General features: G+C 37.8%; 1 protein-coding gene across 1 annotated transcript in view; it reads right to left on the reverse strand.

Annotated features, from left to right (window-relative positions):
• Positions 1-12329, reverse strand: part of GOLPH3L (golgi phosphoprotein 3 like) — a 40078-nt gene extending 27749 nt beyond the window's left edge. The window contains exons 1-2 of the mRNA XM_021688133.1: positions 12241-12329; positions 10205-10399 (exon numbers count right to left, since the gene is read on the reverse strand). Coding sequence (XP_021543808.1) covers positions 10205-10387 — 183 coding nt within the window. The 5' untranslated portion in view covers positions 10388-10399; positions 12241-12329. The remainder of the gene's footprint in view (positions 1-10204; positions 10400-12240) is intronic.
• Between the last annotated feature and the right edge of the window lie 1857 nt (positions 12330-14186).

Here is a 14186-nt window from a genome sequence, read left to right on the forward strand (position 1 = left end):
GATTTTATTTACTTGTCAGAGAGAGAGAGAGCAGCAGGCAGAGGGAGAAGCAGACTCCCCGCTGAGGAAGGAGCCCGATGTGGGGTTCAATCCCAGGACCCCAGGATCATGACCTGAGCCGAAGGCAGACACTTAACTGAGCCACCCAGGTGTCTCATATTTACTGCTTCTTTAAACATTTTTCATTTTGCAAATTGGGTTCTTTAAACTTCTTACTTGGACTTATTTTTCCTTATGACCAGAATATCTTGTTTGACAGAAGAAAGAAAAGAGAAAAAAATGTATAAGACTTTCATATTTCCTCCTTAAATTGTGAGGTAATGGGATGAAATATAAAACAAAACCGTATCATCCAGACTTGCTAAGTGATACTTTCCCTTAGTTTGCCATTACTGATGTCAACTTAATATTTTTTATGGGATCCCAAAATCTTTAAGAGTGAGCTTTGCTAAAAAAACAAACAAATAACACAGAACAGAGTGAGCTTTGCTAGAGTATTAAACATTGAAATAAGAAAGCTGTGAATAAGACTTGAAAAAATAACTCGTGCCAAATATTACTGCAGAACGTAATAATCTTTTATCTTACTAGGAGATACAAAGTTAAGCTCCATATGAAGCTATCTTAGGAGATGAAATTCTTGGGTTTCCATTAAGCATTAGCAATCCTGAATAATTAATTCTCTTTGTTCAGCAAGAAATGCAGAAAAATATGTATACATGCTTTGCAAGCATGTCCTTTTAAAAACTATCTTTAGAGTCAGTTTGAACATAAATTCCACCACTTATTGGCCAATTAACCACCTAACTTTGCTTTCATAAAGAGAAGACAATATTTGCCCCGTAGGATCAAGCAAGACAAAGTGAGAAAGTGCAAAATGTTTTGAAAACTCTAAGTTATACAAACAAAAAAAAATGAAGGAGGACACAAAAGACATGGAATGGCTCATATCAAATTTATAGGTTCAGTGGCTACAGCCAAAGGTCCAAATATAAGTAAGTGGTTTTTATTTTGATATCTATGCCAGATATTTTGGAAGAGAAGAGTGTACAATTAGGGGTTGGGGGATAGGGAGAGGCAAACTCTCAATGAAATAGCTTAAACTATATTTCCTACTGTTAAAATAGGACTTTGGTCTCCCAGTTTATTTCCTTTCGTACCCACAGTAAATTAACTATGGGGGGTTATATGAATGGATATAATAAAACAAAAGTTTTTTTTTTTAACAGCTTATGTTAATAAAAACCACAAAAAACCTGACAAACAAGTCCTTCTGATACACTTGCCCTATTCACAATGGCAATAACTACTAACAAGGGATTTATTGTTCATTTTCTGCAATCAGGAAACTAAAAGCCCAAGCAGTGAACTAAATGAGACTTTTAATTTTTTGATTTTAATAAAATGTTTTAGGACTGAGCAACTTTTTTTTTTTTTTAAGAGAATCTTTTTTTTAAAGATTTTATTTATTTATTTGAGACAGAGAGAATGAGAGAGAGAGAGCACATGAGAGGGGGGAGGGTCAGAGGGAGAAGCAGGCTCCCTGCCGAGCAGGGAGCCCGATGCGGGACTCAACCCAGGGACTCCAGGATCATGACCTGAGCCGAAAGCAGTCGCTCAACCAACTGAGCCACCCAGGCACCCAGGACTGAGCAACTTTTTAAGAGGAGTAGCTTTCTCCATTGATAGCCAGTCATTGACAAGTTGTATACTGACTTCTTGTGATTTTTTTTTTTTAAAGTTTATTGATTAGTTCACCAAAATTTTTTTTTACCAGCTTTAAAAAAGCTTGTCCTTCTAATCTCCCGTTGCTAATAAATTATAATGAGTGAATTAAAACTGATGGGTGATCATTAGTAGCTTGAAAAAGTTGAGCATTAACATATTTTATATTTATAACTTATAAGTTTTATCCAGTCTGATTTATCATTTTTCTTTTTAAGTATTTTATTTATTTATCTGACAGAGAAAGAGAGAGAGAGCACAAGCAGAGGGAGCAGCAGGCATAGGGAGAGGGAAAAGCAGGCTTCCCACTGAGCAAGGAGCCCGATGCGGGGCTCGATCCCAGGACCCCGGGATCATGACCCGAGCCGAAGGCAGATGCTTAACTGACTGAGCCACCCAGGTGCCCCATATCATTTTTCTATATGTATGAGTAGTGGCATTGTTTGAAAGAAAATAACTGATAAGTACAAGAATAGTCTTAGAGGCACTGTTTATAATGGACAAGAATAGTCTTAGAGGCACTGTTTATAATGGACTCCACTGTTAACCAGTAGATTGAATGAATAGTGGAATGAATCTCGAACATCATACTGAATAAAAAAATACCTAACAGTATCAACCCAAGAACATACAGTTTAAAAACAGGCAAAACTAAAATACATTGTTTAGGAATATACACACACATTTTAGAAATATAGGGAGGTGAGGCAGCATGTGATTAGGGAAGGGCAGAAGAGGATGACCCCACAATGCTGATAATGTTCTTTTGGTGGTGGTTATATGAGTGAGTGCTTTAAAATTACTTGTTAAGTTGTACATATGTGTTTTATATTTTTTCTAGATATGCTATATTTAGCATATACATGACTTAGCAAATACATGACTGAACACTGAATGTCCAGCTAAGTTCTGGTAGTTCAGTTTCAAAACATCTGAGTTCATTTAAAGGAGATGAGATGCTTTCAAATATCTGTGGTTATTCCAGTTGCAAATCACTGAAATTATCACATACATTCAGCTGATTTTTTTTTTCCTAGAACCTGTTTCTCTTCACAAACTAACTCTTGCTCATCTTCAGAATTCAAGTTAAGAGTTATCACCTCCCAGAATTCTTTCCCAGTATCTCTTTCCTCCCCTCTCCAACTAGCTCTTTCCACCACCCATCTGGGTTAGGTATCTTTCCTCTTTGTTCACTCAGTATGCAGAACACAGTCACACACACATCACATGTACTGCAATGGTCTGCTAACATTCCTGATCCCCTTCCCAACCTCTCCAGCCACTCTTATCCCACTAGACTATAAATGATCTCAAAAGCCGGGACAATTGTCTTTGTTCTCTTTCAATATCTAGCACTTTATATATATGTGACATTCAGTAAGTTTTTGGTAACCAAACAAATGAATGAAAATCTATTTCCATAATTCCAATGAGCAATACTTCCTGCCAATTTTGACTCCAGCGACATGAGAAATAGGATTAAAACCTTTTATGTCACAGCACATAAGTATTCAATAAATGGCATTACTAGGAGAAAGCGTTGCTTTCTTTTTAGGGTTAAAACACTATCCACAAACTAAAAAGATTACTGCCAAAAGTCAAAAGCATTAATAGGCTCGCTCCTCTAAGTAACTTAAGATTTCATAAAGGAGGGCGCCTGGGTGGCTCAGTTGGTTGGGCGACTGCCTTCGGCTCAGGTCATGATCCTGGAGTCCCTGGATCGAGTCCCGCATCGGGCTCCCTGCTCGGCGGGGAGTCTGCTTCTCCCTCTGACCCTCCCCCCTCTCATGTGCTCTCTCTCATTCTCTCTCAAATAAATAAATAAAATCTTAAAAAAAAAAAAAAAAAGATTTCATAAAGGAGAAGTTTTAAATATCCTAGCAATGTAACTAAAGCATTAACTGTCCATGAGTCAATAATATCTATATTAAAACTTCCACCAAAGGCAATAATGACAAATAAATAGGATCTTGATTTCAACAGAAAATAAATCTATATTGTTTTGGTCAGGGTAGTGCTCAAGTTTAATTTTCTCAGTTGAGGGCAGTGTTATTGAACTGAGATCTTAATTTTATTTTCATTTTATTTTATTTTTTTAAGTAGGCTCCATGCACAACATGGGGCTTGAACTCATAACCTTGAGATCAAGAGTCTCATGCTGTACCAACTGAGCCAACCAGAGGCCCCTGATAACATCTAATTTTAAATGTGCTTAAAAGGTCAGACTCTTCAACATATACTTAGATTTCGCAATTATTTTCACAAGACAGTAAAGCTTAATACAGTTGACCCTTAAACAATAGTAGGCTATCTGTAGTTAAGTTTGGGGAGAGCAAAAAGTTATACATGGATTTTCAACTGTATGGGTAGTAGGTACCCCTACCCCCCATGTTGTTTAAGGGTCAACTGTATTTTTTTCAATATTTATTTATTTATTTGAGAAAGAGAGAGAGGGGGGGAGAAGGTGAGCGTGTGGTGCGGAGGGGCAGAGGAAGAGTCTTAAGCAGACTCTTCGCTGAGCCTGGAGGCCCAAGCGGGGCTTGATCTCACAATCCTGAGATCACGATCCAAGACAAAATCAAGAGTCAGACGCTTAACTGACTGAGCCACCCAGGTGCCCCTTGCCACAGAATAGTTTTAAAATAGTTGACCCTTGGGGCATCTGGGTGGTGTAGTGGGTTAAGTGTCTGACTCTTTTTTTTTAAATTTATTTGACAGAGAGAGACACAGCGAGAGCAGGAACACCAGCAGGAGAAGTGGGAGAGGGAGAAGCAGGTTTCCCGCTAAGCAGGGAGCCCGATGCAGGGCTTGATCCCAGGACCCTGGGATAATGACCTGAGCCTAAGGTAGATGCTTAACGATTGAGCCACCCAGGCATCCCTGGGTTAAGTGTCTGACTCTTGGTTTCAGCTCCAGTTGTGATCTCAGGGGTGTGATATCAAGCCCCACTTCAGGCTTCGGGCTCTGGGCTCAGTGCAGAGTCTGCTGGTTCCTCTCCCTCTGTTTCTCCCCTGACTCTTGCACTCTGTCTCTGTCTCTCTCTCTCTCAAATAAATAATCTTTTTTTTTTTTAAAAGACTTTATTTGTCAGACAGAGAGAGAGGAAGAGCATAAGCAGCAGGAGTGGAAGGGAGAGGGAGAAGCAGGCTCCCCGCTGAGCAAGGAGCCCGATGCAGGACTTAATCCCAGGATCCTTGGGATCATGACCTGAGCTGAAGGCAGATGCTTAACCGACCGAGCCACCCAGGCGTCCCATATAAATAATCTTAAGAAAAAAAAAAACCAAAATCATTCATTCTATGGCAGCTATCCCTCAGAGGAATCTTTTTTTTTAAGATTTTATTTATTTATTCGAGAGAGAGCAAGAAAGAGCATGAACAGGGGGGAGGGGCAGAGGGAGAAGCAGACTCCTTGCCGAGCAGGGAGCCGGACACAGGGCTTGATCCCAGGACCCTGGGACCATGACCTGAGCTGAAGGCAGATGCTTAACCGACTGAGCCACCTAAGCGCCCCTCCTCAGAAGAATCTTTTTTTTTTTTTTTTTAAAGATTTTATTTATTTATTTGACAGAGAGAGAGAGAGCAAGAGCAGGAACACAAGCAGGGGGAGTGGGAGAGGGAGAAGCAGGCTCCCTGCCAAGCAGGGAGCCCGATGTGGGACTCGATCCCAGGACGCTGGGATCATGACCTGAGCCGAAGGCAGACGCTTAACGACTGAGCCACCCAGGCGCCCTTCCTCAGAAGAATCTTAAGAAAGGGATGGTAGTAATATTTCACAAGTGATTTGACTATAGGTGACCTACTGTCATTCTTTTCTAGGCCTACAATTCTTTTTTTTTTTTTTTTTTTTTTTTAATTTTTTTTTTTTTTTTTTTAAAGAGAGAGAGACAGGGAGAGAGGGAACACAAGCAGGGGGAGTGGGAAGAGAAGCAGGCTTCCCGCCGAGCAAGGAGCCCGATGCGGGGCTCGATCCCAGGACCCTGGGATTATGACCTGAGCCGAAGGCAGTTGCTTAACCAACTGAGCCACCCAGGCGCCCCTAGGACTACAATTCTTGAAATATTAGTTTCTTTATATTATTTTCTACTTTTTTTTAAAGATTTATTTTAGAGAGAATGTGCACAAGCAGAGGGAAAGGGAGAGAATCTCAAGCAGATTTCCTGCTGAGTGCAGAGCCTGACATGAGGCTTGATCCCAGGACCGTGGGATCATGACCTGAAGGCAGATGCTTAACCAACTAAGCCCACCACCCAGGCACCCCATGTTTCTTAAAAGAAATATAATTTTAAAAATTATAATATTGGGTTCTAAACAAAGAATCTTAGGGAAATCTTCAGTAAAAGTTAACTTTGGGACTTTGGGATGCAAAGCTTAACACTTAGGATTTTTTTGACACATCACAAACCTCAAGCCATGTGAAAACAAGAAATTATATATATATTAAAACATATATTCACATAGAACATAGAGCAAAAATATCATTAAGTCCTTTTTAGGACAGAAAAATGAAATGGGCGTTGCTGTTCTCATTAGGCTGATACCCCTACTTAAAGGAAAGAATCTGTAACTATAGAGAAAAAATTGATCATTATGAGGGGAGGTGGGTGGGAGGATGGGTGAAATAGTTCAAAAGAATTAAGAGTACACTTATTGTCATGAGCACTGAGTAATGTGTAGAATTGTTCAATCACTATATTGTATACCTGAAACTAATATAATACTGTATGTTAACTACACTGGAATTAAAATAAAAATAAAGAGTCTAAAAGTCTCTGCCTGGCACTCAAAATCTGCCACACTCTAGTCTGAATCTAATTTGCCAATTTTGACTCTCATTGTTCTCCAAGAATACCACCTACTTCAGTCAGTGGTTACTTAATTATCTCCCAAACTCATCAAGCTCATGATAATTTCAGGTTCCCTCATCCAGAATGTGTTTCCTTCACTCCACTTATGTTAATCCTACCTGTTCTTAAAGGCCCAGCTTGTTTTACTGCCTTCTATTCTTCCCCAGACTATTCCAACCCATTATATTCTCTCTTCCTTCCAACTCTCTTGGCTCTTACTGTTCTAACATGGAAAAACTCGTTGGATTTTTACTATTCTTTACCGCTTTAGAAATCTTTTGAACTGTGAAATATAATGCACACACAGAAGAGTGCATGAAACAAAAGTGAAAAAAGCTCAATGATTTATCTCTAAGTGAATATACATGAAACTTTCCCCAACTACAGAAACAGAAAACTGTTAGTACCCAGAAAGCCCCCTCATGTTCTTTTCTAATCACTAATACCTTCCTCCTCTCTCACCCCCCTACAAAAAAGTAACCACTGTGCTAACAAGTATGGTAATCCCTTTCTTGCTTTTCTTCATAATTTTAATCATCTAAATATGCAACCCCAAACACTATAGTTTTTCTGAATTTTATATACATGGAATCATACAGTATGTCTTTTGTGTCTGGCTTCCATTACTGAATATTACATGAGACTCATACATGTTTTATAACAATGTTCATTTTCATTCTGTATAGAAAAGATGTTTATAGGGCGCCTGGGTGGCTCAGTTGGTTAAGCGACTGCCTTCGGCTCATGATCCCAGGGTCCTGGGATCGAGTCCCGCATTGGGCTCCCCCTGCTCTGCGGGGAGCCTGCTTCTCCCTCTGCCTCTGCCTGCCACTCACCCTGCTTGTGCTCTCTCTCTCTGTCAAATAAATAAATAAAATCTTTAAAAAAAAAAAAAAGATGTTTATACTCATTTAGATAAATGAGTATGGAATTTAGATAAATTCCACAGCTGATGGACCTTTGGGTTACTTAACTTTTAAAAAAGTATGTATGCCTTGTCTCCCCAGCTGGCATACAAGTTTCACGAGGGCAGGGACCATATATTATACCGTTTTACATTTACTTCAGTATTTGCGTAATGCTAAGCACATAATGGGTGCCCCCAATCACACTAAATAATGATTAAATAAATCTGAGTAGTTTAGGAGGTGAGAAGAAAATAATTAGTGCTGGAAATCAATATTTTTAAAAAAGATTTTACTTATTTGAGAGAGAGTGAGAAAGAGAGAGGGAGAGAGAGAGAGAGAATATGAGTGGTGGGAGGGGCAGAGAGAGAAGCAGACTCCCTGCTGAGCAGGGGACCCAATGCGGGGTGAAATCCCAGGACCCTGGGATCATGACTTGAGCCAAAGGCAGAGGCTTAACTGACTGAGCCACCCAGGTGCCCCACCAATTAGTATTTTTAGAGATAGTTATATAATTGGCATTTTGGAACAGCACTACTGCTTTAATAAATCAGAAGGTTTGACCTCTCCTATTTATTTACACCCAAGAATTTATCATTTCTTTTTCTTCCTAAGCCAAATGAAAGCTAAAAATGTAATTTATCAACTATTTTCAAAAATAAAATTAGAACAGGGACGCCTGGGTGGCTCAGTCGTTAAGCGTCTGCCTTCGGCTCAGGTCATGATCTCAGGGTCCTGGGATTGAGCCCCACATCAGGCTCCCTGCTAGGCCAGGAGCCTGCTTCTCCCTCTCCCGCTCCCCCTGCTTGTGTTCCCTCTCTCGCTGTCTCTCTGTGTTAAATAAATAAAATCTTTAAAAAAAATAAAAAATAAAAAAAATAAATATTAGAACTCAAAAGGTAATTATTCAAAAGCTTAATTATCTGTTCATCTTTGTACAGTATCTCACCAGAGCTCCTTTATTTTTTATTCTATTTCCTTATATTTATATTAACTATTATAAATCTAAAAAAACACACGAAAAGAAGTCCAAAGTTAGATTCCCTACAAAACAGAAGCAAAAATTCTAGTATCTAGGGTCAGCAGGAAATTAATCATTCCTACTCAAAAGTAAAACAAACCAAATAGCTTTTTAGTTCTAATATGCTCTTCTACAGTGAACATTTCCTAAGTACTGTGTAAACATCTCAAAACAGTATTTATACCACCTAATCTTCAGACCTACTCTGATATTCTCTTGGAGAGTCAGTTGTGCATTTTTATTTGCTTTATTTTCATAAAACTAGAGCTTCATCAACTTTCTCAGCAAACAGGAAAGTACACTTGCAGGCAAGATTTTCTGATATCTATGTCTTGGCCAAGTACATATATGCGTGTCTCTAATATTAATTTTAACAATACACAGGCTATAAGAAGTCTTGGAAGTTTTGTTCAAGTCGGTAATTTGATGTGACAAAAAATAGAGAAGGGAAAGTGGTAAAGAAAATGTAAAGTCTAAGAAACAAGGATAATCCCAAATTGAGGAATCCATGCAGAAAAGAACAGATGTTATCAGATGAATGTAGTCAATTCATTACTAGCTAAGGATAATTATCAAAGCCAAATTTAGTCTTTTTTAATGTAAAGTAACATTTTAATATGTTAAGTTTTCAAAACCAAGGCAAATAATAAATGTGTTTTTATTATTATTATTATTATTATTGTATGTAGTAAAGGCTTTCTTGGAAAAGAAGTAGGTTTTTAAAAATATTAACAGTTACATTTCTTCATAACCTCTTCATGAGGGAAGAAAGTAAAACAATAAAAAGTTAAATTACAAATGGAGGATAATGTACTACAGTAGAAAAACCAACAAATATGTGGTTATACCGTAAGACTTGCTATCTCAAGACTAATTCTATTACAAAGTGTTCTATTAATAAGGGAAAACTTAGAGAAATCTGCAATTAATTTAAAAACATTTTCTAAAATTAAAATATTCCTTTATCAGTTGTTGATATTTAATTTCTAAAGATCCACAGAAATGAATTAAAAAAAAGATTTCTACTGCATTGTTAAGTTGAAACCTATCCACTGTTTATTTTTGTAAAACAGCTAATCATACATGTTTCTTGTCTTGTCATTTAAAAGATTTTCCTCCTCATAGTTCAAGACAATTTCAATGTGTGGGCCCTCTTTCTTAGTTTAACAGGAGGCTATTTCACCATCAATCTCACTTGGGAAACTACAAGTACAGAAATTTTACATGTGTTATAGTCTCTCATATCTTCCAAAATTTTGAAGGAATTTTGTAATTACATTACACTTCAAGTAATTATCCTTCTGGATTTTATCCTCCAATCATCAGCCACACTCCCAAACTCCCCCAACACCCAGACGGCTAGAGCACAGTTCTAAGGACAACTTAGCATTAATGAAAACATTCTGGGGTCCCTGGGTGGCTCAGTTGGTTAAGTGACTGCCTTCGGCTCAGGTCATGATCCTGGAGTCCCTGCATCGAGTCCCTGGATCAAGTCCCTGCATCGAGTCCCGCATCGGCAGGGAGTCTGCTTCTCCCTCTGACCCTCCCCCCTCTCATGTGCTCGCTCTCTCTCATTCTCTCTTTCTCAAATAAATAAATAAAATCTTTAAAAAAACAAACAAACAAACATTCTGTCAGATTACTTCCTAAAAACATTCCAATATCCAAGAGTCTTTGGGAGAGTCCTAGCAAACCCAACTGTGTTACCTCTTTATCTTTTAGTCCCAGGAGCAATACTTCTTCCATAAGGGTGAGGCGAATATCCTTAGAGTCACCAGAGTCTTCACTGTCTGGACTCCTGTCTTGATTAGTGTCTTCCTCACTTTCCATCTTCTTTTCAGAGTTCTTGCCTACTTCAGTGCGACGGGCCCGGTGAGTTAAAGTTGTCATTCTCACCTCTTTCTGGAGGGGGTGATGAAAAAAAATATCTGTAAGTGAGCTTATGTAAACAAAAACATACATATTCATACAGACCTACCACAAATGTATACAAATATGAAATATAAATATAAACTTAAACAGAGAAAGAAAGGGGCAATGACCAGAAAAATTAGGTGGATAACACAATATGTTTTCTAAAGTACAATAGCTTGAAGGCACAGAAGGCATTGACAGAAAATCAAATCAGTAATCTTAAAGACCAGTACAAATGATCTTTTTTTAAAGAAATGATCATCTTTTAAGCCTGCTGATTTTGTGTGCATAATCTATAATCCAGAAGTATATATGCATCATTGTAATTCTTTTTTCACAAAATGGATCCTCCCCAAGTTAAATAATATGGGACAGCAAAAAATTGTGAGAATCCAGGCCCAAAATGCATGTAATAATTTATATGTAACTTCTATAAACATTCAATGGCACATCAAAAAATATAAAAAACAGAGAAAGTAAAAAAATAAGAAAAATTAAATATATATATTCTCAGATTTTCTTCTCATAACTCATCTCATGCACTCCCTTTGGAAATCACATCTACAGAGTAACACTCAGAAGATCATGTGTAGTAATTCCATACGGACAGAAAACTTTCATCTCTATCCCTAGCTAGCCATCTTGCAAATACTCAAATAGCTGCCAACAAAAAGTATCAGCAAGAGAATGTTAAAAGATTAACGATTTCTTTCTCAATTGCAAAAAAAAAAAATCAAAGCACATGCCCTTTTACACTATGTACTACAAATGTTTTAAAAAATTTAGTCAAGAGAAATGGCACTAAATCATGTATGATAAAATTTAAAGTTAGCATACTTTATTTTAAAATACATCTAAATGTCAGTTTTTAAGATGATATACAATAAATATTTTAATCAGTAATTATTTAAAAGAATATCTTTTTCAAGATCAAAAGAATGCATTCAAGAGCCTCTGTGATTAGATCCTGTTCTAGCAATATTTCCCATTACATTACTCTCAATTACGTACCGTTAACAAACCATTTCTCAAACATGTCCCATGCTGCCATTTCTGCTCCTTTGTACATGGCTGGTGCTCTCTCCCCTTTCCTTTCCTCTTTATATTCTACCCATTCTTCAAAGGCCTATCTAGGATACAGGTAAAGCCTTAAGTGAATCCCCTTCTCCATTACCCTTATGTCCCATGGCCAGAAATGGTCTCTGTCTCAGCTGTACTTTCACAGAACTTTATTTATACTTACATCCTTTAAAGTATTTATTATAGTCTTTCTTTTGGTATGGCTGTCTCTCAACTGTAAACTTCTTGAGGGCAGGGATATTGTCTTCTTGGGTTTTTATAGTCTCCATAGCAACTAGCACAATGTCTTTAACGTTGTAACTGCTCAATAAATATATACTGATTAAAATGAATACTCAGAAATGCATGTGAACATTTTAAAATAGAAATACAAGTGAAGTGACTTACAAAAGATTCTTTGTACAAGGCTATATTTCAAATACAATTCTTGGTGGGAGGCGGGAAGAAGGGTGAAGGATAAAAAAAACAACCATGAAATAATGCTTAAGGGCATTAACCCTATCTGGCACTGTGAACAGGGTTTATTTCCTAACCCAATCCAAGAAACTTTAAGTCTTCAGAGAAAAAAAAGGGGGGGGGGAGATTTTGAGGAACTAATACCCCCTGGACATTTACTAGTTAAAAATCCTATTTGGAAAAAAAAAAAAAAAGACCAAAAAGTAACTAAATAAGAACCTCCCTCTCCCCATAAAATAAACAATCTGTAGGCTTTTTTGGACATTAGGAAATGTATATCCTCCGTTGCTTACCTGACGTTAACTCCTGGGTTACGGCCGGACACAGGCAGCAGCTTGCGCTCTATTTTAGGGGGACACCTGTTCCCCCACGTCCCTCCCCCCACCCCGTCCTAGTAGGTAAAAAAACTTCTCAGCCACGCAGAGAACACAAACTTCCTGATCCTTCGATGCAGAGAAGGAATAACACATCAGCTTCCTCAGGATCCCTAGGCAACCTACCTTGGTGTTTCTTCATTGGACCAATCAGAAACCGCCAAGGTTGAGTCCAGCCAATCGGAGCTTACAAGGGGAGGCTCTCCTCGGGCTATTGTGTTGCGATCCCGACAAACACCACCAAAAGGAGGCAGGTTTGGGTCAACCTGACAGCTGGTCAATCCAATGAAGTAACCTTGGTAGAAGAGAGGAAAGGGAGCTGTGCTCCCCACCCCCATTAAACCGGCCAATCAAAGCGTTCAGTGAGCTAGCACAAGCTGCCGATCTACAAAGGTTTTTGTTGGTCAATCTGTAGCAGGTGTGTTAACTGTAGCAGTGTATTCTAGGACAATTAGGTGAGATGTGCTGGGATCCAAAAAAGCTAAGAATAAATAAACATTTTAAAATTGGTTGTTTTCGACAATTAGCTTGTCCCTAACTTTCCTGTTCCAGAAAAACCTGATCTGGGTCAGTTTGTGGAGGTTTATTTGGTTTACCTTAAACAGGATATGTACATTTCTACCATTACATACACACCAACCTTCTATATTAGCGTTTGTTACTGGCAAACCTATGGCTAATCTTATGTTTTATAATATGGCTGCTGAAACTGCAAGAAGCAAACAGACCAAGTTTTGAGTCTTCCTTTTTTAAGGCAAAGGAAATGGTCAAAGCTGAAACCAGGTCCCATGTTTCTCACTAAACGCGCAGTATCTTTCACACTACCACTCAAAGTTCTGGGAAGTGTGCTCAACTCTTGCAAAGTATCATCTACCAAAATGATCTCAAAATTAGTACCTAAACATTTTCTGCTAATTAAATAAAAATTAGAAGCCATGGAATAGTCTAGATGCTGAACAATATTTTATTTATGCTGCCCAAAATGCCAGACCTTAAAAATCAGTTCTCATTTTGCCTTGAAGTAAAAAAAAAGTTTAAAAAGATTTAAAAAAAAAAAGCACGACTAAATTTTACTTAAGTCACTCAAACGGATCGGAAGTAGAAAATGTTGTCCCAGAATAGTAATTTTTTTTATCTCCTTCCCCCTTCCTTGTCAGTCCCTTATTTTGCCTCTGCCTTTACAAAATCCTCCTATCAGATGCCAGCCTTCTTCCCAGTTCTACCACCTGGCTCCAGAAGTATGCTGCTGAGACAGTCTCCAAGCTCTGACCCGAGTCATTGTCGCAATTCCTTGTTCTTTTAGAGCATTCTGTTGCCACTTAGGCCAGTTCTTTTGGCAGTTGCACCCAACATAGTAAATCCAGACACACACTGACATATTTAAAATATGACCATTACCAATTTTTAACGGTATGTTATGTTTTACTATGTTAATATACTCTATCAAAGTGCCGAAGAACATTGTTTTAATGACACAGGGACAAACAGCCAGTTAAGTGTTACAGTTTTAACATAAGTAAAAAGTAAATTCCTACCAAAATTTAATAACAAAATAAACATTATTTGTTTTTAAAATTGGCTCTAGAGGGCCTTAAAAGTTAATATATGTTTAAAGGAAGTATCCACCAAAATGGAAAATAGATCAATATTGAGTAAATAATGAGCAAAATCAATTATGACACTAGTACTTTTTGTTTTATTCAAAAGTTCTCTTGCATTGTCTCAGATAAGACTAAGGGTCACAATATGACAGCTAAAAATTCATTTTAGTGTACTAACTGCTTAAGATTACATATAAATTTTCACAGGCAGGGCAAATACACGTTAAAATAGTAATACAGTGTCCTGTAGTTTAAATGTTGAGT

The sequence above is a fragment of the Neomonachus schauinslandi genome, chromosome 4 (assembly GCF_002201575.2).
Source record: "Neomonachus schauinslandi chromosome 4, ASM220157v2, whole genome shotgun sequence".
Classification (NCBI taxonomy): Eukaryota; Metazoa; Chordata; class Mammalia; order Carnivora; family Phocidae; genus Neomonachus; species Neomonachus schauinslandi.